At 41.7% G+C, this 24,099-nt stretch overlaps 1 protein-coding gene across 15 annotated transcripts in view; it reads left to right on the forward strand.

Moving 5' to 3' along the window:
- Positions 1 to 24,099, forward strand: part of dnmt3a (DNA methyltransferase 3 alpha) — a 420,321-nt gene that overhangs the window by 355,239 nt on the left and 40,983 nt on the right. For 11 of the 15 annotated variants that reach the window (XM_033021452.1, XM_033021451.1, XM_033021454.1 and 8 more), the window contains 5 exons: positions 642 to 665; positions 1,917 to 2,029; positions 4,608 to 4,791; positions 13,394 to 13,478; positions 23,146 to 23,291. In XM_033021452.1, the coding sequence (XP_032877343.1) occupies positions 642 to 665; positions 1,917 to 2,029; positions 4,608 to 4,791; positions 13,394 to 13,478; positions 23,146 to 23,291 (552 nt within the window). The remainder of the gene's footprint in view (positions 1 to 641; positions 666 to 1,916; positions 2,030 to 4,607; positions 4,792 to 13,393; positions 13,479 to 23,145; positions 23,292 to 24,099) is intronic. The other 4 variants (XM_033021455.1, XM_033021456.1, XM_033021462.1 and 1 more) reach the window with 1 other exon arrangement.

Raw genomic sequence — 24,099 nt, forward strand, 5'->3', positions numbered from 1 at the left:
CAAGCGTTTACCTAAATTTAGGACAGTGCAAATTCCACTCATGTTAAGACATTTCACAGGTTGTAACACATTTTAAATGTAAGCAAAGCTATCATAAGGGATAAAACCCTTTGAGGACTGTTGGGTACCTTCGACATGAGAATAAAAAGATTTTTATTGAAGATTTTGTTTGAGGAAGAATGTGACAAACAATGCATGCTTTCACACAGCTCTCCAAATTAGCTTATGCTACTCACCAATTCATGGTCACATTAAGTGAAATACGATGGGCCCTATTTTCAAAGGTTTGCATTATTTGTTTGCGCAATGACTACTCAGCTTGCAGAGATGCACTGCAGAACATTTGAGAAATTTTCATTTTGAAGATTTTTGGGAAGTTTTTTTTAAACTTGCACATCGTTGCACATGGACAAATCAACTTTTTTCATCCTGTTGAATCAAGAAATTATTACAGGAGAATAAATTGAAACAGAAGACAATGTCAGCCCTTCCAAACACCATCAACAGTTGGGAAGATGACCCCTCTGAGTGAGGTTATTTCTTGTGCATTGTTCTGTTTCCCAAGACACATACATATGCCTTGTCATTTGTAAAACAAATTCACTTTTTTTTATTTTAATGTATGTTTCTTGTCTCTGCAGGGCTTGCGACAAGCTAAAACTGGGGTAAGTCATGTTCACGCAAACCTGACAATTTGTGGCAGTTTATGGGATTCAAATGTCGCATCCTCAGTGCGATAATCCCACGGGAATCATCTCCAAAAACTGCAGGAAATCTTTGCAGAAGTTTTTTTGTGCAACTGCAATGCACTGTTCCCCAGAAAATGGGCAAAACAATTATCATTAAATCTTATGCAAGTGCAACTTGTGCAAAACAAACACTCTGCAAATAACATTTCAGAATAGCAACAGGTTTGAAAATAGGGCCCGAAGTGCATACTGTGAAAGCTGCAAGGAACGGCAAGTACTCAAAAGTGTTAATGGGGAATATGTTGGAGTGGGGGGAGGAAGTACTTAAATATAAGATTACTTCCACTTCCCCACATCAGTGTGTGCCACACAGTATTGGGCTTACAACAAGAGTATGTGAAAACTGGCAATGAGTTCTGGGCATCTTTCATCATAATAGACAGATGTGAAAAGTAAGATGAAAGGGGGAAGGTACTTAATGTGTGTAAAATTCTTCCCCACTTCATGTCTATTTTGCATCTGCTTGTATCAAACTCTGAAACAATTATAGTGGATATTCTGATTACTTCTGAATAGTTTTTTTGCATTAATTTCAAACCTATCACTGTGGGACACACATAAACAAATATAACTCTTTCCACCACCACCATGGGCATATCCCTTTTAAGAGAATTATTATCTTTTTCAGTCCTCTTTTTTCCTTTCTCTAGGTCTTCGCCCACCATTTCCTGACTGAGAGGACGGGCCGGGAGCCTGTTTCAGGCCTCTACCAATGTCACTCTTTGAGTTGGCTTCTAGGATGTGCTTGAGGGCACCACAGATTTACTTAACCTCCGATTCTCCCTCCCTGCTGGCAAGCACCTTGTCTCTACCTCAGATGCCCCAGCAGGTTAGCAGGCCAGAACCCATATCCTAAAGCTTTGTAAGTGGCATCTGGGTACATAAAAGCCACCAGGCTCTCCCAAGAGAATGCTAATATTTGGGCCGTTATTTATAAATTGCAAGTATAATTTAATGTTAATCAAAGCTTAATGTGGTGGACAATTTTGCAGAGGAATGAGTGAAGCCATTTGAAGATATGCTGCTAGCACTGAGTGACACTGATAGTCCATGAGTCAACACCATTGCACTAGATCACAATGATTTTGAGGTGCACCGAAAGGTTAAAGAAAATGCAACTGATTGCTTTGATTGTGAAATTCCTAATGGTGTTGTGGTTGTTTTCAGAACTGCTTCTTGGAATGTGCATACCAGTACGATGATGATGGTTACCAGTCCTACTGTACCATCTGCTGTGGGGGCAGGGAGGTACTCATGTGCGGAAACAATAATTGCTGCAGGTACGAGCCATTTAGTTATACAACGAAAAGGAGAAGAAGAATGCAGATTTCAAAATCAATTTGTTGGGCCCTGTTGCAAGGCAATGCTACATTTTATGGCACTGATTGGACCACATCCTTTGTGCTATGTTCAGTTCTTGTTTGTGAGGCAGAGAATAAAATTGCTATGCAGAAGGATCAATAAGGATGGTACACTTTCCAAAGCTTGTGACAGATTACTCACGAATATGTCACATCCTTGTGACTACCATTATCCTCACTGTTTGCTACAATTCTGCTTTAAAATGTCATATGAAAATCTGGAAATTTTACCCAACACACCCATATCCAAAACAGTAGTAACCACTAAGAAACACCAATAATTACCATCCTCCTTTCTGAAAACCAACTATTTGCTTTGACTCTGTCTTCTGTTTACAACTGCCACTGACCCATTTATTCTGCAATATAGCCTTAATTTTGTTAACCAACTTAACTAATGAAACTTTATCAAAAGTCCTTTACATGACCCCCTCTGTAACCTCGTGAAAAAGTTCAGATTAATCAAACACAATTTGCCTATAATTTCTGCAAGTATCCACGTTTATTTTACGTTGAATGTTGTCTCCAAACGCTTAACCATCATTAATCTTAAAACAATCAGCCTGCAGTTCCCCGGCACATCCTAACACCCCTTATTGAACAAAGGTGCTATGATTCCCATCTTTGCGTCTAGGAACTTCACAATGACTTTCCACAGCCATACATGATGTATCCCATCTGGTCCAGATAACTTACTCACTTCAAGAATAGCCAGATATTCTAGATATTCTCCTCTCCATGAGCTACATGCTCCATCTCTTCCATTGTCATTTTTTCCCAATTCTGCTTGTCAGTTCAACAATACCAATCACAAGGATTTGAACTTCCAAAGATGTACTAATCCTGTTCAGCACAACCTTCAATGCCTCTGTGTTGTCAGAATGTTAGTCTTGTAAAATGCACAGTATTGTTTAAATAATCATTGGTAAGAAAGACAACAGTGCAGGAGTAGGCCCTTCGAGCCAGCATCGATGTGATCATGGCTGATCATCCACAATCAGTACCCCGTTCCTGCCTTCTCCCCATATCCCCTGACTTCGCTATATTTAAGAGCCCTATCTAGCTCTCTCTTGAAAGTATCCAAAGAAATGGCCTCCACCACCCTCTGAGGCAAAGAATTCCACAGACTCGCGATTCTCTGTGTGAAAAAGTGTTTCCTCATCTCTGTTCTTAACCCTTATTCTTAAACGGTGGCCCCTGGTTCTGGACTCCCCCAACATCAGGAACATGTTTCTGCCTCTAGCGTATCCAAACCCTTAATAATCTTATATGTTTCAATAAGATAGCTTCTCATCCTTCTAAATTCCAGAGTATACAAGCCCAGCCTCTCCATTCTCTCATCATATGACAGTCCCGCCATCCCGGGAATTAACCTTGTAAACCTACGCTGCACTCCCTCAATAGCAAGAATGTCCTTCCTCAAATTAGGGGGCCAAAACTGCACACAATACTCCAGGTGTGGTCTCACTAGGGCCCTGTACAACTGCAGAAGGACCTCTTTGCTCCTATACTCAACTCCTCTTGAAGGCCAACATGCCATTCGATTTCTTCACTGCCTGCTGTACCTGCATGCTACAAAACTATTATCCCATCATACGCTCTGTGTCCTTCTCACCGTCTTCCCCAGCCTCACTTCCTGTTGTCCCACTTGAATTAGCTATTGACATTTCATTTGGCCATGTTGTCCAGATAGATTCGTATAATACAGCATGGGAGTGATTTGAACTCCCAATCAAACAAGGAGTTCATGGTACTGAAAGTAGTGAACCATTATATAAGCCATAGGAGGAGAATTAGACCATTTGGCCCATTGATTCTACTCTGCCATTCAATCATTAATTCAACAACAATATAAGAGAGGCAGTTTTTAGCCATTACTTGTTGTCATGCCTGTTATGGTGATATAGGCTCAATGAGTTTAATTGTACTGGGAATCGTCACTGCTAAATCCGGAAAGTATGACATTATAGAATGAAATGAGAGTAGCAGGTAAAATGGAATGTATCAGAGAGGAAAAATCAGTGCCGCGGCTTGTGATGGTGGTTGAATTTCTCTGTTTAAAAAGTAGAAGAGAATTTGTGTTTTGTGCAATGTGTTTTGTGTGATTACAGCACTCAGTAGTTTGCAGATTATTGTTCATTATTTTCGTCCAGAATAATTGCTGAGAATACTTTATTTATTCTCAAGACTCAAGGCTAATATGTGCGAAGATGCATTGTGATCTGCAACAATCAATAAACAGCAGAAATGTTTCATTTTTAATTTCTTGCTCATTTAATGAGTAGTTATTACAATTCAGTCTTGACATTTTGAATTGATGTACCCACAGTTTTTTATTTCAATTGTCTTGTGTTTGTTCTTAAAAACTAAGAAAGTCCTTGGAAGTTTTTGCTGAAAATCTTGGCATAGGTGTTTTCTTAACCCACCACATCTGCGGAGTCCACCATTCTGGTCAATTTGTCTTGTAGTGATGATATCTGTTTTCTGTTGCTTGCAGATGCTTCTGTGTGGAGTGTGTTGACCTACTAGTCGGACCAGGAGCTGCACAGGCAGCAATTAAAGAAGACCCCTGGAACTGTTACATGTGCAATCACAAAGAGATATTTGGACTGCTAAGACGGAGGGATGATTGGCCAATACGGCTCCAACATTTTTTTGCTAATAACCACGACCAAGAATTTGTAAGTTTTTTTTATGTGTCTTGAAACTCTGCCAACATGTTGTATAACTGAGGTTGATGAAATATTTGAAGGATAGGATGAGATAGAAAAGAAGATCTAGCCTCTCATCAGGTGTTCAGAATAGGGGGTCAGGCCATTCAAGAATGGTATCAGGAGTCCTCTTTACCAACAAGCTGTAGAAATCTGGAACAGGCACCACCGGAGGAATTTCTATGATTGCACACGTAATAACTGAGACAACTTGCTTTCTGGTATGTTAAGATAGTAATGATTGCAGAGGTTTGTAATTATGAAGAAGCATCATGATCTTATTAATGTTGGGTTTGATGAGCTAGGTGCAAACGGACTTGACTCCAAGACTTGTCAAAACTACTCTCACCCCTTGTCTGTACGCACCTATCATGGCATCATTTGCCTGGCTTTGTCCTGCCCTCACTTCTCTTCCAGCTTTCTCCCTCGTACTACAATCACTGAAGAAGAGTCCCGGTTTGTAACGCCATCTATCCATGTCCTCCAGAGATGCTGCCTGACTTGCTGAGTTACTCCACCACTTTTGTGTCTTTTATTCTCACCCCAACATGGTTAAATTATTTAGCATTCTTCTCGGAAAACAGCACGTCTGGAAAATTTTGTGTAGTGCAGAAGAAACTGCTGAACAACGGAGAAGGAGGGGTGGAAGGAAGAGACAGTTGCAAACTTGCAGGCCTATCAATGCACCAAGCATTTGATTATACTTATCTGGATCATTTTTTCTGGAGAATACCTCGTCAAAATGTTCATTCTATTCTGCATCAGGAACAAAGGTGACCGCACCCTCAAGGAATGGATGTCCATTGCCGTGAAATGAGCATCCTTCCCCAGCAATAGGTGTCTTGTTCGAGTCTAGTCAGGTGTCTATGTGAAATGAGACAGATGTAAAAATAGGACTGCGGTGACTGAAACGTCAAGAAGGATGTGTATGTTTACATAGGTCCCCAATGTTAATCACAATAGATTGTGGGGTGAGGGATTATCCTCTCCCTTCTTGTGCCCTGCTGCTTCTGCTGTGCCACTCTCAGCTCGACATCAACTTACCCTAGAAGGGAAGAGGTGTTTTAGTGAGTTTCATATCACCTGTTTACATGAAAAGGCTGTCAAAGTTCAATTAGTGGCAGTTTTTAGGAAGTTGGAAATTGTGTATTGAGTTTGCAGCATTCTACATAACCCTTCATATTTATCTCCTTTCAGGTAGCAAAGTGTGAGAGGGCACATTAAGCATGTTATCATTAAGGTGCCACCAAAAGTATGAAGAAGTATATTTAAAGCCCTGTCCCACGGTACGAGTTCATTCCAAGAGTTCTCCCGAGTTTGCCCTGATTCGAACTCGGAGATTTACGGTAATGGCCACTCGTCGGTACTCGGGGCTCTCATGGACATTTTTCATCATGTTGAAAAATCTTCACGAATCTTCCCGTGCTTACCTGCCGTTAGCGAGTCTTCCCGAGTACCTGCCGTTAGCGCTAAGAGACGTCCCCGAGCTCCGACGTACCCGCTACGTTCATTCTCCGTGCTTACCACGAGTTTAATTTTTTTTTAACTCGGGAGAGCTCTTGGAATGAACTAGTACCGTGGGACAGGACTTTTAGTATATATGCAAATTACGTAAAGGAAAAGAGGAAAAGAAAGATGGGGGTTAGAGAGACAAAATAAAAGCAAAAATAACATGAATACATGAATATTTACATTTACAGATATTATAGCTTACATCTTCAGATTCTCATTATTGGTCATTTCCAAATGTTGTTTGGAGGCACAGGAGTTGCAGATGCTGTAATCCTGAGCAAAAAACAAAGTGTTGGAGAAGCTCAGCAGGCCAAGAAGCAATTGTGGAATGAATAGGACAGACAGTTTAGGGTTGGGACCCTTCACTGATTTTTCTCAAAATGTTGCTTGTATGTTTGTTTCATATGCATCTCTCTCCCTCTTGATGCCTTAATTCCATTGTTTTAATTTGCTTTCTGCACTTGTTCAAACATTCAATTAAGTATTCGCCCTGGCACTTCCTTGTTCAGGCATTTAGCATCTTTATCATTTCTTCAGTCTAAATGTGCAGTAGCTCCGTGTTGGTTTTTATGTCTTCACATAACTCCAAGATGCTTTGTAATGAACATTCAATTATCTGATTACTTTGCAAATGGAGAATTTTCAGTGCACATCTTATTTTGCAAATATAAGGAATGGCATGCATAAAACATTGGCCACTCAGAACAAAATCCAAACCTACATGTTTCAAAAGCTGGATTCATATTTAGTCTGAGAACTATCATTATCAGGATGAGCTTGATGTGCTAAATCTTTTTTCATTGGAGATGCTATGCTTTGAAATTATATATAATTTAGGTTTTCAAAATGATTAAAGAAATAGCATGTATTCAGGTGAAATACTTTTTAAGTTAAAGGTAGACACAAAATGCTGGAGTAACTCAGCGGGTCAGGCAACATCTCTGGAGAGAAGGAATGGGTGACGTTTCAGATCGAGACCCATCTTCAGACATCTGAACCAGAAGTTTGATTTAAACCAGCATCAGCAGTTCTTTCCTATACTTTTTAAGTTTCTTGCAAGTAGACAGAATCAAGAAGCTGAAAGGGAAACTGTATGCCACAGGATATTCCTTCTTTCAATGATTAATCAGGCACCTTACGTGGGACTATGGAGCCATGAGGGAGGAGCTGGCCAAAGTTGACTGGAAAGATACCCTTGCAGGGATGACAGTGGAACAACAATGGCAGGTATATCTGGGAATAATACAGAAGGTGCAGGATCAGTTCATTCCAAAGAGGAAGAAAGATTCCAAGGGGTGTAAGGGGCGACCATGGCTGACAAGGGAAGTCAGGGACTATATAAAAATAAAAGAGAAGTATAACATAGCAAAGATGAGTGGGAAGCCAGAGGATTGGGTAACTTTTAAAGAGCAACAGAAGATAACTAAGGAGATAAACTAAGAAGATAAAGATAACTAAAGATAACTTCAGCAGCGGCGGCGCAGAGCTGGATTCACCGCAGAGCGGGTAATTCCTAACCTGGATCGCCGTTTGAAGCTCCGGAGTGTTGGGCCTGCAGCATCAACATCGCGGATCTGTGGTTCGTAGAGCTCCCAGCACGGGCGGCGCTGACTTCAACATCGCGGAGTCCTGGGATCCCTTTGTCGAGGCCTCGCGCAGCCTGTGGACACCGGGAGCCGCTGTCTCCGGTAGGAAGTGGCCGATTCAGAAAATCCAAGCCGCTGAAGTTGTTCTCCCGTTCCGACGTTGGAGTTCCATCATCCCAGCGAGCGGGCCTGTGCATCGGGCCGCCCGTAGCGGCGACTGCGGTGGGCTCGGGAGGCCCCGACCACGGGTGAACATCAAAGAACATCAGAGAAAGATAACTGAACTTTGGTGCCTTCCCTCACAGTGGGAAACTTTGATTCTGCTGTGTGGGGATGTTTTATGTTGGAGTCTATCGTGTATGTGTTCTTTTTTTATTCGTATGGCTGTATGGTGACCACACATTTCACTGTACGAACTGGTACATGTGACAAATAAATGAATCTTGTATCTTGTAAAAGGCAATGCGGGGAGAAAAGATGAGATATGAAGGTAAGCTAGCTAAGAATATAAAGGAGGATAGTTAAAAGCTTCAGTAGGTATGTGAAGAGGGAAAAAATTAGTTTAGACCAAAATTGGACCATTGAAGACTGAAAAGGGCGAATTTAGATTCAGATTCAGATTCAACTTTAATTGTCATTGTCAGTGTACAGTACAGAGACAACGAAATGCAGTTATTATGGGGAACCAGGAAATGGCACACGAGTTGAACAGATACTTTGGATCCGTCTTCACTAAGGAGGACACAAACAATCTCCCTGATATAGAAGTGGCCAGAGGATCTAGGGTGATGGAAGAACTGAAGGAAATTCACTTTAGGCAGGAAATGGTGTTGGGTAGACTGATGGGACTGAAGGCTGATAAATCCCCAGGGCCTGATGGTCTGCATCCCAGGGTACTTAAAGGAAGTGGCTCTAAAAATCATGGACGCATTGGTGATCATTTTCCAATGTTCTATAGATTCAGGATCAGTTCCTGTGGATTGGAGGGTAGCTAATGTTATGCCACTTTTTAAGAAAGGCGGGAGAGAGAAAAAATGGAATTATAGACCAGTTCGCCTGACATCGGTGGTGGGAAAGATGCTGGAGTCAATTATAAAAGATGAGATAGCCGAACATTTGGATAGCGACACATTTTGAATTTTTTGATGATGTAACTGAGAAAATGGACAAGGGTGAGCCAGTGGATGTAGTGTACCTGGACTTTCAGAAAGCATTTGATAAGGTCCCACATCGGAGATTAGTGGGCAAAATTAGAGCACATGGTATTGGGGGCAGGGTGCTGACATGGATAGAAAATTGGTTGGCAGACCGAAACAAAGAGTAGGGATTAACGGGTCATTTTCAGAATGGCAGGCAATGACTAATGGGGTACTGCAAGGGTTGGTGCTGGGACCGCAGCTATTCACAATATATATTAATGACTTAAATGAAGGGATTAAAAGTAACATTAGCAAATTTGCAGATGGGTGGCAGTGTGAACTGTGAGGAGGATGCAATGAGGATGCAGGGTGACTTGGACAGGTTGGGTGAGTGGGCAGATGCAGTTTAATGTGGATAAATGTGAGGTTATCCACTTTGGTGGCAAAAACAGGAAGGCAGATGGTGTCGTTGGGAAAAGGGGAAGTACAATGCGATCTGGGGGTCCTTGTTTATCAGTCACTTGAGTGTAGGAGCAAATAGGTCCTTCTGCAGTTGTACAGGGCCCTAGTGAGACCACACCTGGAGTATTGTGTGCAGTTTTGGTCTCCAAATTTGAGGAAGGACTTTCATGCTATTGAGGGAGTGCAGCGTAGATTCACAAGGTTAATTCCCGGCATGGAGGGACTGTCATATGTTGATAGAATGCAGCGGCTGGGCTTGTATACTCTGGAATTTAGAAGGATGAGAGGGATTCTTATTGAAACATAAGATTATTAATGGTTTGGACACGCTAGAGGCAGGAAATATGTTCCCGATGTTGGGGGAGTCCAGAACCAGGGGCCACAGTTTAAGGATAAGGGATAAGCCATTTAGAACAGAGATGAGGAAATACTTTTTCACACAGAGAGTTGTGAGTGTGGAAATCACTGCCTCAGAGGGCGGTTCTCTGGATGCTTTAAAGAGAGAGCTCTTAAAGATAACGGAGTCAAGGGATATGGGGAGAAGGCAGGAACGGGCACTGATTGTGGATGATCAGCCATGATCATGTCTCCAAATCTGAAGATATCCTTAGTTATGTTATTTGCACGGGTTTATCTGTAAATATGAATTCACATGCACTTCCCTAGAGTTTGAATAGTTGCTTCTGTAGTTGAAGAAAACATACCTGCAAAAGAGGACAACTTTTTTGCCAAAGTGCTTTCTTCCCATATCCAATGAATGTAGGTGGGCTTCTCCTGCATTTTAAGGATGCTGAGAGACCATAAACCCTTTCCCAGCTAAGTGTCTGAATGCGACAGGCTGACATTTCATGTTTCTATCCAATTTTCTTGATTTGTATGTTCAAAGGTAATTAAGCTGTATATCATGGATATCAGCTAAAATCCACTGGTCGTGACATGATTCACATATCCATATCACTTATGATTGCATCGGTGTTCTGGGACCAGGAGAGATCTTCGGAAATATGCATGCCCAAGAATTTGAAGTTCTTGACTCTTTTCACCATCGACCCATTGATATAAACGGGACTGTGGGTCCCCATCCTACCCCTTCCGAAGTCCACAATCAGTTCCTTGGTTTTGCTGGTGTTGAGAGCCAGGTTATTGTGCTGGCATCATTTGGTCAATCAGTCGATCTCTCTTTTATACTCTGACTCGTCCCCATCAGTGATACGTCCCACAACAGTGGTGTCATCAGAGAACTTGATGATGGAGTTCGCACTATGTCCGGTTACGCAGTCATGCAGAGTGAGTAAAGCAGGGGATGAGCATGCAGCCTTGAGGTGCTCCTGTGCTGATTGTTATCAAGGATGACACATTTCCACCAATACGGACAGACTGTGGTCTGTGAATGAGGAAGTCGTGGATCCAATTGCAGAGGGATGCGCAGAGACCCAGTCTGAAGAAGGGTTTCGGCCCGAAACGTTGCCTATTTCCTTCGCTCCATAGATGCTGCTGCACCCGCTGAGTTTCTCCAGCTTTTTTGTGTACCCCAGATCTGAGAGCTTGATAACCAGCTTGGAGGGGATAATTGTGTTAAATGCCGAGCTGTAGTCAATGAATAACAGCCTGACATATGAGTTTTTGTTGTCCAAGTGATCCAGAGCGGAGTGGAGGGCCAGCGAGATCGCATCCACCGTTGATCTGTTGTGGCGGTACGCGAACTGCAGTGGGTCCAGGTTTTTGTCGAGGTATGAGTTGATTTGCTCCATGATCAGCCTCTCAAAGCAGTTCATCACCACAGACGTTAGTGCCACTGGTCGATAGTCATTGAGGCACGTCACCTTGCTCTTCTTGGGCACCGATATTATTGATGCCCTTTTAAAGCAGGTGGGAACCTCAGACCTCAGAAGTGAGAGGTTGAAAATGCCCGTAAAATCTCCAGCCAGTTGGTCCGCACAGGTTTTTAAAACACGCTCGGATATACCATCAGATCCAGGCGCTTTCCGAGGGTTCACCCCTCTGAAGGATCTCCTGAGGTCGGCCTCTGTGACTGTGACTGAAATACCATCACGGCGAATGGGGGCTCGGGAAGGCACATCAGTATTCTCCCTATCAAAGCTTGCGTAAAACGCATTGAGCTCCTCAGGGAGTGATGCTTCGCTGACATTTGAGCCGCCTCCTGATTTCCCCTTGTAGGAGGTGATGGCATTCAAGCCCCGCCACAGCTGCCGAACATCCGTCTCATCCTCCAGCTTTGAGCAGAAGTCCCTTTTGGCCTTTTTGATGGCCTTACCAAGGTCGTATCTGGACTTCTTGTAGACCTCTGTATCTCCAGACCTGAATGCCCGGGATCTGGTCTTCAGAAAAATGCGAATCTCATGGTTCATCCTAGGCTTCTGGTTAGGAAACACTCGGAAGGTTTTTGTTGGGAGGTTGAAAGTCCTCCACACATTGCTTAATGAAGTCTGTAATGACTGTGGCGTATTCATTCAGGTCCATTGCCGAGTCCCTGAACATTGCCCAGTCTACAGACTCCAAACTGTCCTGGAGTTGTTCCTCTGACACCCCCCCCCCCCCCCCCCCCCCCCCTCCCCCCCCTGACCAGCTGTGTACAGTCCTCAGCTCTGGGGGCGGCTTTTCAATTGCTGCCTGCAGGCAGGAAGAAGCTGCACCGCTGAATGGTCGGATTTACCAAAGTGAGGGCGAGGGATAGAACGATAGGCATCCTTGATAGCAGTGGTCGAGGGTGTTTGGTCCTCTGGTGCTGCAGGAGACATGTTGGAAGTGAGGGAGCAATTTCTTAAGGTTGGCTTTGTTGAAGTCCCCGGCTACGGTGGTAAATGCCACGGGGTAAGACGTCTGGTGCTTGTTGATCGCGGCGTGCAGCTCCCCCAGTGCCAGACGGACGTCTGCCTGGGGTGGGATGTAGACTGCGGTCAGGATGATGGAGGAGAATTCCCTCGGTAGGTAGAAGGTACGGCACTTCACCGCCAGATGTTCGAGGTGTGGAGAGCAGGAGTTGGATAGGATTGCCACGTCTGAGCACCACGCAGAGTTGACCTCCCTTTCCCAGATGCCTGCGTATGGTCCATACGGTGGATGGAGAACCCTTCAGGCTGGACCGCTGAGTCTGGGGAGCTGGGGGTCAGCCATGTCTCTGTGAAACAGAACACAGAGCATTCCCTCAACTTCCTTTGTAAAGCAGCCTTGCCCTTAAGTCTTCCACTTTGTTTTCTAGTGACTGTACTTTGGCCAGTAGGATGGTAGGGAGAGGGGGCCGAAGTCCCCTCCGCTTCAGTCTTACTTGTAGTCCTGCCTGACACCATGTTTCCGTACTCCATGAAGCCCTCCTCGGTGTGTAAAGGTACAGTACTTGCGAGTCTCCACGAGGTCGGGGATTCCCCTGCGATCGGGAATTCCCTTATAGTCGGCACCTCCAGCTCCGTTGCTGCTGGGAGATGCTGCCCAACGGCCTCGATTCCGGACTCCATGAAGGCCTCCCTGGTGTTTACAAGTACAGTACTTACTATACCTGCGCGCCTCCGCAAGGTCGTGGATTCCCCTCCGTTTGGGGATTCCTTTACTATAACAGCATTTAAAATACATTTGGACATGTATATAGATAGGAAAAGTGGAATGGGATATAGGCCAAACACAAGCAAATGGGACTAGCTTAGATGGGGCATCTTGGTCAACATGGACGAGTTGGGCCAAAGGGACTGCTTCGGTGCTGAGTTACTCCAGCAACAGTAGAAAGAATGCCAATTGTTCACATTTTATCAAGAAATCAGCTCATCGATGGGGGATCCACTGGCATAACCTAATGGATCAGTGGATTTTTCTGAAGTATCTTGCAAAATTCTATGAATATTTATGTCTTTACGTTTTCAGGACCCACCAAAGTTGTACGCGCCCATTGCTGCAGAGAAGAGAAAACCTGTCCGAGTACTGTCACTTTTTGATGGCATTGCCACAGGTAGTGTATACGGCCAAGTGCTAACATTGAGTATTTCTAAAAATAATTTTTGATTAATAATAATAATAATAATAAATTTTATTTATGGGCGCCTTTCAAGAGTCTCAAGGATTAGAACTAACCTTTTATTTTTGTATCATCTCTAACTCTGCAAGATATTTATTTTGAGTAGAACACACAATCCTATCCATCATTGCAAAAGTTTCACACTTCTACATGAAAGGTATCTAAAATCGTTACAGTAGGAACTGCTGTTTTACTTCTCCTACCCTGCAACCTCAACAGATAAATTCCATAATACCCTCATTCACCTGCAGAACGTGTCTCGTTGCTTTCTTTCAGCAGCAATTGACTCTCCTTTAGTGATCATGTAATTATTAATTTTGCTAATTGCCTGTTAATCAGAGGCTTATTTATTAAATGTAATTAATAGGAAAACCATTGAATCAGAATATTAAATGAATACCAGAGATTAACCAAAGGAAGAGTTACAATAGCAACTCTCACATCAATATTTGCTAATTTTGTCCATCATACTTCGGTGCTGGAATAAAATCTGATGTAGCGAATTCCTCATTAAACACAGACATATACCAACCCAGAACTGCCTCACCTTGAAAGGTTATTCAATTGAAAGTGCTTTCTCAGTGAATGCCAGACTGATTCACATCCTCAAGTAAAGCAAACAAAATTTCAGAATATGGTGATGATCTCATTATTTATTTCACCTTTTCAGGTCGTAGAAACATAGAAACATAGAAAATAGGTGCAGGAGTAGGAGTAGGCCATTCGGCCCTTCGAGCCTGCACCGCCATTCAATATGATCATGGCTGATCATCCAACTCAGTATCCTGTACCTGCCTTCCCTCCATACCCTCTGATCCCTTTAGCCACAAGGGCCACATCTAACTCCCTCTTAAATATAGCCAATGAACTGGCCTCAACTACCTTCTGCGGGAGAGAATTCCACAGATTCACCAGTCTCTGTGTGAAAAAAGTTTTCCTCATCACGGTCCTAAAAGATTTCCCCTTTATCCTTAAACTGTGACCCCTTGTTCTGGACTTCCCCAACATCGGGAACAATCTTCCTGCATCTAGCCTGTCCAACCCCTTAAGAATTTTGTACGTTTCTATAAGATGCCCCCTCAATCTTCTAAATTCTAGCGAGTACAAACCGAGTCTATCCAGTCTTTCTTCATATGAAAGTCCTGACATCCCAGGAATCAGTCTGGTGAACCTTCTCTGCACTCCCTCTATGGCAAGAATGTCATTCCTCAGATTAGGAGACCAAAGCTGTACGCAATACTCCAGGTGTGGTCTCACCAAGACCCTGTACAACTGCAGTAGAACCTCCCTGCTCCTATACTCAAATCCTTTTGCTATGAATGCTAACATACCATTCGCCTTCTTCACTGCCTGCTGCACCTGCATGCCTACTTTTAATGACTGGTGTACCATGACACCCAGGTCTCGTTGCATCTCCCCCTTTCCTAATCGGCCACCATTCAGATAATAATCTACTTTCCTGTTTTTGCCACCAAAGTGGGTAACCTCACATTTATCCACATTATACTGCATCTGCCATGCATTTGCCCACTCACCCAGCCTATCCAAGTCACCTTGCCGCCTCCTAGCATCCTCCTCACAGCTAACACTGCCCCTCAGCTTCGTGTCATCCGCAAACTTGGAGATGTTGCATTCAATTCCCTCGTCCAAATCATTAATATATATCGTAAATAGCTGGGGTCCCAGAACTGAGCCTTGTGGTACCCCACTAGTCACTGCCTGCCATTGTGAAAAGGACCCATTTACTCCTACTCTTTGCTTCCTGTCTGCCAGCCAGTTCTCTATCCACATCAATACTGAACCCCCAATACCTTATGCTTTAAGTTTGTATACTAATCTCTTATGTGGGACCTTGTCGAAAGCCTTCTGAAAGTCCAGATATAACACATCCACTAGTTCTCCCTTATCCACTCTACTAGTTACATCCTCGAAAAATTCTATAAGATTCGTCAGACATGATTTACCCTTCATAAATCCATGCTGACTTTGTCCAATGATTTCACCACTTTCCAAATGTGCTGCTATCCCATCTTTAATAACTGATTCTAGCAGCTTCCCCTCTACCGACGTTAAACTAACTGGTCTGTAATTCCCCGTTTTCTCTCTCCCTCCCTTTTTAAAAAGTGTGGTTACATTAGCTACCCTTCAATCCTCAGGAACTACTCCAGAATCTAAAGAGTTTTGAAAAATTATCACTAATGCATCCACTATTTCTGGGGCTACTTCCTTAAGTACTCTAGGATGCAGCCTATCTGGCCCTGGGGATTTATCGGCCTTTAATCCATTCAATTTACCTAACACCACTTCCCGGCTAACCTGGATTTCACTCAGTTCCTCCATCTCATTTGACCCCCGGTCCCCTGCTATTTCCGGCAGATTATTTATGTCTTCCTTAGTGAAGACAGAGCCAAAGTAGTTATTCAATTGGTCTGCCATGTCCTTGTTCCCCATGATCAATTCACCCGTTTCTGACTGCAAGGGACCTACATTTGTTTTAACTAATCTTTTTCTCTTCACATATCTATAAAAGCTTTTGCAGTCAGTTTTTATGTTCCCTGCCAGTTTTCTTTCATAATCTATTTTCCCTTTCCTAATTAAGCCCTTTGTCCTCCTCTGCTGGTCTCTGAATTTCTCCCAGTCCTCTGGTAGGCTGCTTTTTCTGGCTAATTTGTACGCTTCATCTTTTGCTTTGATACTATCCCTGATTTCCCTTGTTATCCACGGGTGCACTACCTTCCCTGATTTATTTTGTTGCCAAACTGGGATGAACAATTGTTGTAGTTCATCCATGCAGTCTTTAAATGCCTTCCATTGCATATCCACCGTCAACCCATTAAGAATCAATCGCCAGTCTACCTTGGCCAATTCACGTCTCATACCCTCAAAGTTACCTTTCTTTAAGTTCAGGACCCTTGTTTCTGAATTAACGATGTCACTCTCCATCCTAATGAAGAACTCAACCATATTATGGTCACCCTTGCCCAAGGGGCCACGCACAACAAGACTGCTAACTAACCCTTCCTCATTACTCAATACCCTGTCTAGAATAGCCTGCTCTCTCGTTGGTTCCTCTACATGTTGGTTTAGAAAACTATCCCGCATACATTCCAAGAAATCCTCTTCCTCAGCACCCTTGCCAATTTGATTCACCCAATCTATATGTAGATTGAAGTCACCCATTATAACTGTTTTACCTTTGTTGCACGCATTTCTAATTTCCTGTTTGATGCCATCCCCAACTCCACTACTACTGTTAGGTGGCCTGTACACAACTCCCACTAGCATTTTCTGCCCCTTAGTGTTTCGCAGCTCTACCCATATCGATTCCACATCCTCAAAGCTAATGTCCTTCCTTTCTATTGCGTTAATCTGCTCTCTAACCAGCAACGCTACCCCACCTCCTTTCCCTTTCTGTCTATCCCTCCTGAATATTGAATATCCCTGGATGTTGAGCTCCCAGCCTTGGTCACCCTGGATCCATGTCTCCGTGATCCCAACTATATCATAGTCGTTAATAGCTATCTGCACATTCAACTCATCCACCTTATTACGAATGCTCCTTGCATTGAGACACAAAGCCTTCAGGCTTGTTTTTACAACACTCTTACCCCTTATACTATTATGCTGAAAAGTGGCCCTTTTTGATTTTTGCCCTGGATTTGCTGGCCTGACACTTTTACTTTTCACCTTGCTACCTATTGCTTATACCCTCATTTTACACCCCTCTCTCTACGCTCACACATTTAAGAAACCCTTTCCCTTTAACTCCATCCTCCACTATCCCATTCGACACCCCACCCCCCTTATTCAGTTTAAAACCACCCGTGTAGCTATTAGCTCTCTGTTTAAAGTAATTGTGCTTAACTTCAGATTGAATTTTACATAACATTTGATCTTCCGTTCTGAATATAGCAATGAATAATGTAGAATTTTAAACAAATTCTCGTTGCAAAAAGTCACAACACCACAGAACATTATCGCTGTGAGAAACTCATAATAATTCTTACATTGTGGACCAATACGTTAATTATGATCTTCCTCAACAATAATAGAAGCCAAAACACTCTTCATCCATTTGTTCAGTGTGCCGTAAAATGAGCATTATGGAAGCTAGTCTCAGGAAAGGTTGTTAATATTTGATCGGAAAAGGTAAGATAATACTTATTTTTAAATACATGATTGCTTTTATCAATGCCCGCTCATCATGCTTTTTGTTCAAGACAGAAATGTTCCCAAACAACTTTGCAAAATAATAGCAAGCATAAATTGAAGAACGTTTTCAACATCTATACAGTTCATGTCTAGAATCCAACATATGGTTCTAGTCACCACACCACAGAGGGAGTACATTATGATCAGGGCTGTCAATCAATCACTATTAACTTCCCAATCACATGCTCAATTACTGTGAGGCAGCATGTGGACAGGCACATCATTAGCTTTGACAGACTCTTCCCTCCTGCAGTGCCTGACCCGCTCTGCTGAGGCTCATGCAGATCTAGCCACCAGTTGGCAGCTGGAAAGCAAAAGAGGTGAGATGATTCCAACAACACTAGCAACAAGTGCAGTGATCTGCTGCAGGGATTGACTTAGTCCAGCTGCACAATGCTAATATTTGGTCCCACCTTATAAATCTTTAAATATATTAAAAGTAAAATAGTATTTACTGTCTGGGCTGTTACAGACCATTATGGCAAGGTCCTCTTTATCTCTCGCACTGCAAAGCTCACAAAAATATTGCATTATTTAACAGTGGGATCAAAATAATGATTAGTTGTAGTGTATATTTTAGTCTCATGATTCATTGCAGTTTGTTTCAAGCATTTGATAACTCTAGCTAAAATAGATTATCCTTGGAAGGATTGCAGTGTAAATTTGCTGTTATGTTACTGGAATCCCAAGGGATTGAATATAAAGTGAGATTACCTAAACTAAATTTATATTTCATGAAATAAGGAAATTAAAGTGTGATTTGGTGTTTGCATGAGTTTGGAAAGAACAATGAGAACAGAGATTGATCACTTCCAACGTTGTGTAAGTGCAGGATAAGCTGACATTCAAAGCCAAAGCAGAGGGTTTTATTCCAATTAGGAAACAATTATTCATGCAGTGTTTGGAAATATAGAATTCTTTAACACAAATAAAACAACAGATAAACAATTAATTGAGGATTGTAGGCTTTTGTTGGACCAGTTAGTAACTGAATGTGGGCACAGGTAAGGTAAATAGCGGCATTTTACAATTTGACCATCATCTCAATGTATGGTGACTTAGGCATGAGAACCTAGACGATCTCTTGTCCAAGTTGTAGTTTCTCAGTCCAACTATAGAACAATTCCGCAACATTTTTTGTTAAGACTCTGATGTAGGTCTTCAACTGAATCATGGGCAAGAGTCCATACATGATACCTGATACAATTTAGTATAATGTAACTCGTCTTGTCAAAAAGTTTTCCTTTCCTTATTATTAGGCTATTTGTTGCATGTGTATTTGTTTTTATTGATGTTCAACATATTTCTCAGGAGTCCCCACTCCCAAAATTTGAGGACAATTCCACCCTAAAACATTCAACTCACTATCTTACTATGAATTTTGTTTTTGTCCAAAAATGCTGCTGAAAGACATTTGGGATACTCCTCTGAGGATTTGGTGGGAACCTTTTGAGCTGCTTCAGAAATATTCTAGTGCAGCATGTAAGGACGCTACAGTCATTTAGATCTATGTTGGAGTGAGAAAGAATCTCAAGGGATCCCTCTTGAACATTATTCAACAGTCACTGCTTTAGATGCCTATATATGGACGGTGGCTGAAGCCAAATTTGATGGAGAACTGTAACCATTTAGTATTTGATACCTTCAAACAAAATTTCTGCAATGTTATACTCTTCTTTTGACAAATGGTGTTTATTCTATTTAGACCAAGGCGAGGATCTGACAGATCAATTTCCCATTATCAAGTCACATTTCTTTTTTTTTTCAACTTCTACGTATTTCCTAATCATTCACTGGGGAAGGATTTAACAATGGGAGGTGAAGGGTGTATGGGTGACCAGTGGAAGACCAGGTCCTTTCTTAAGGTCTTATTGACGTGCATTATTCAATATAAGTGCCTGATGCAATTGTCAGCTCTGGACAAGCACAACATTTCAAGAGAGAGTTAGATTTAGCTCTTAGGGCTAAAGGAATCAAGGGATATGGGGAAAAAAGCAGGAACGGGGTACTGATTTTAGATGATCAGCCATGATCATATTGAATGGTTGTGCTGGCTCGAAAGCGGAATGGCCTACTCCTGCACCTATTTTTCTATGTTTCTATGAGCCCTTGAGGTGACCCATTCAGGGTATATCAGGTCCCCCTGGATTGTAACATACGACGTAATATAGTTACCTCCTCTGGGGCAATGTCATTATTTTATTATTGGGCATCCATAGTGAATACCTGACCAAGCATCAATTAAACTATCTTAGTGGCAGTAAAACTATCTTAGTAGCTGAGTGTACTCCATCTAAACACAGTTTGTATTAATTAGTGAGGCTCCTGGTTCACTTAGGTATCCAGCACAATGTTTTGAAGATGGTAGAGGAATGTGAATGAGACAATGTCTGTCATTGTCTTAACACAACATCTAGTTAATTCTGAAATTGTGCGCCGACCAACTCACCATAGTCTTCGCCAACATCTTCAATGTCTCATTTCAACAATCTACTGTCCCCATCTGCTTCAAAGAAACCTCTATCATTCCAGTTCTCAACAAAGACTACATACCAACTCTTGTCCATGCAGTACTAACCCTACATTGTACACACTTGCATAGACTGTCACCTCTTTTTGTACTCTTTGGAAATGCTTGATAGAAATTTTACGTGATCATTGTGGACAAATAACGTTCTCTGCAGTGCATTAGTAAAACTTCTGCAGACCAATTATCAATACATTCGTTTTGGCCTTTGGCTGATATTCTTAGAAGATCTTTACTCCATTTCCTAAGGCCAGTGGTATAATTTGCCTTGCTTTATAACCTTTAAAGTATTGCAACACAAGTTCTGCTGTGATTTGCTTCCTTAACCTAGTTGATTGCTTACATAGTTTCACATCCTTTTGGATCGGCTGTCTGAGTAGCTCATACAGATGGGGCAGGATCTTACTCAAATAATTGACTGACCCCAGAAGGCAGCAACCATCAGGCTCAGCCTTCTGGATCAATCTTTAGGTTATCCATGGTGATCCAAGGAGCCAATGAGGAAGTCTACCTTCATTTTCAAGATCCATTTTTGCTTGATCATCAACAGTTATTAAAGTGTACAACAGCCAGGCATAAATTAATTTCTTGACATTAATTTTCCCATAAACATAAGATGACCTGCACCACAGGATTTGCATGAGAAAAACATATTCTGTTCTTTGTCCCTTTGCATATTCCTTTCGTTCTCTCCTGGCTTCTCCACCTTTTCATTGAAACCTATGTGGAGAAATTATATAAAAGCATAAATATATATACTCAACATGAGGTATTTCTCATGCTTCTACTATATGTTGATTGATTTTTCTTTTTTACTTTATTTGCTGACTTTTTTTCATGTTATCAAAGACGGACATTAAAAGCTAAAATTACCCGAAGCCTATGTCCCATGGATAAAGAAAACAAATTGTGCAACTAAGTTGTATGAAAATTGCAACAGCATGTATCATAAAAGTATCTGTTAAAGCTGTGGTTCAGTTCCATTTTTGTTCTACTTTTTGTTTTGTTTAGTAAAACATTATGAAAAATTGCTAAAGAATATTCACTCAGAATGGGTACATTAGGTTGTTTTACTAATAATTCTAGGTTGATATTGCACAATCGGCATGAGCCGAAATGAAAAGCTTTGCATAGCTATATAATCATGTTGGATTCTTTTAATTTTAAAATTGCTAAATGAAGAGTGATTATCACAACAAGAGGAGCTGATATTCTTTGTGCTCAGTTTCTGCAATTTGTATGGAACCAATTCGAATTGGGGTATTAGGGGTAGGTTGTTGACATTGACAGAAAATTGGTTGGCAGACCAGAAGCAAAGATTAGGAGTGAACGGGTCCTTTTCAGAATGGCAGGCAGTGGCGAGTGGAGTGCCGCAAGGCTCGGTGTTGGGGCCGCAACTGTTTACCATATATATTAATGATTTGGAAGAAGGAATTAGGAGCAACACTAGCAAGTTTGCGGATGACACAAAGCTGGGTAGCAGTGTGAACTGTGAAGAGGATGTTAGGAGGTTGCAGGGTGACCTGGACAGGTTGAGTGAGTGGGCAGATGCGTGGCAGTTGCAGTATAATATAGATAAATGTGAGGTTATCCACTTTGGCGGCAAAAACAAGGGGGCACATTATTATCTCAATGGGGTTAGGTTAGGTAAGGGGGAGGTGCAGCGAGACCTGGGCATCCTTGTATACTGGTCACTGAAAGTTTGCTTACAGGTACAGCAGGCAATGAAGAAAGCTAATGGAATGTTGGCCTTCATAACAAGAGGATTTCAGTATAGGAGTAATAAGTTCTTCTGCAATTGTATAGGGCTCTGGTGAGACCACATCTGGAGTATTGTGTACAGTTTTGGTCTCCTAATTTGAGGAAGGACATCCTTGTGATTGAGGCAGTGCAGCGTAGGTTCACGAGATTGATCCCTGGGATGGCGGACTGTCATAGGAGGAAAGATTGAAAAGACTAGGCTTGTATTCACTGGAGTTTAGAAGGATGAGGGGGTCTCTTATAGAAACATATAAAATTATAAAAGGACTGGACATGCTAGATGCAGGAAAAATGTTCCCAATGTTGGGCGAGTCCAGAACCAAGGGCCACAGTCTTAGAATAAAGGGGAGGTCATTTAAGACTGTGAGAAAAAACGTTTTCACCCAGAGAGTTGTGAATTTATGGAATTCCCTGCCACAGAGGGCAGTGGAGGCCAAGTCACTGGATGGATTTAAGTTAGATAGAGCTCTAGGGGCTAGTGGAGTCAAGGGATATGGGGAGAAGGCAGGCACGGGTTATTGATTGGGGACAATCAGCCGTGATCACAATGAATGGCGGTGCTGGCTTGAAGGGCCGAATGGCCTCCTCCTGCACCTATTTTCTATGTTTCTAATCCAATGTTATGAGTCTCTGCTGCTGGATATGTATATTATCCATATTTGATTAACAATTAAAGCATCGGAAACTAACAATCAATCGTATCATTCATATTTGTTTCCCAGACGTATGTTTGAATTTGAATATCGAGATTTTGTTGATTTTTTTGATATAATTCTTATAATTATTTATTCAGTATTTTAAGTTTGTTGCCAGGCAGCAGAGATTTGGCTTTTGCCTGAAGCAGATGTTTAATCATGGATCTTAAAGTGAATTAAAAATTATAATCAATATAAATATTTTTTTCAATTTAATATTTCAGTTCCCAAAAAACAGGTGCTGGGTGTGCTTTGTAAAAATTGATGTGTGAGTCAAAACTGTGCTTGGCATAGTGTGCAGGGAGCATTATTGTAACATAATTTCTCAATGAAAAATGGGTTAAGTTGTAGCTGTACCGTTTCATTCTTTTCAGGTTAACCTATATATATATATATCTATTTATAGGGCTGCTAGTTCTGAGGGATCTGGGGATACAAGTGGAACGCTACATTGCATCCGAAGTCTGTGATGATTCCATCACAGTGGGTATGGTCCGACACCAGGGGAAGATCATGTATGTGGGAGATGTTCGAAATGTTACTCGCAGACATGTACGTGAATACTTTTGAATATTGATTCCATGCATCTGTATCTGGAAGTAAATTTTCTTGTACATCGATATTTGCTAAACAAAAAAAAAGATTTGGTTTTGCAAGTATTTTCAAATATGATTTAAATATCTGATGCAGGTTGCAGCTTCAATATTTGAATGCTTTTTGTTTAAAGCAAAATTTGATGCTGATGGAAAGAATAAGGCAGGTGAAGCCAAATGTTTGTCCAAAACCAATGATATTTGGTTTTAAAGAGATTTGTAGAAGAGGCAAAAGAGTTTTAAAAAATAAATCTTTGGAATTTTCACAAAATTATTTAAAATAAAATTGAACCCCAATACAGAACTGATTATCTTCGATTCAATGGAAGACGGATGTAAGCTGACCTCGTTTCAAAAATGTCTACTTAATTATGGCTTAATAACGGCAAAAAAACTTATACTTAAATTCTGGAAAAATGCACCCACACGGACGTTCAAAATGTGGATTTCAAACATGTCAGAAATGTTACACCTTGAAGATATGAGATTCATCCTATCAGGCAAATCAGACCAATTCGTAAAGATTTGGTCTCCATTTACTGACTTATTACAAGCATGTGGTGTAACACAACCTTAAAAATTAAGTGTTTCAGAACCGGGTGGGAGGTGGATAAAGTTATGAAGGAGGCATATCCCTTTCAATTTCTGTCTTTTTTTTTTTCTTCTCTCTTTTCTCTCTCCTATTCTTTTTCTTTTTCTTCTTGCTTAGTGCACATCACCTTTTTATTTTCTTTCTCGAGCTATATAATATTCTCTCTCTTTATATT

This window comes from Amblyraja radiata, chromosome 5 (genome assembly GCF_010909765.2).
Source record: "Amblyraja radiata isolate CabotCenter1 chromosome 5, sAmbRad1.1.pri, whole genome shotgun sequence".
Lineage (NCBI taxonomy): Eukaryota > Metazoa > Chordata > Chondrichthyes > Rajiformes > Rajidae > Amblyraja > Amblyraja radiata.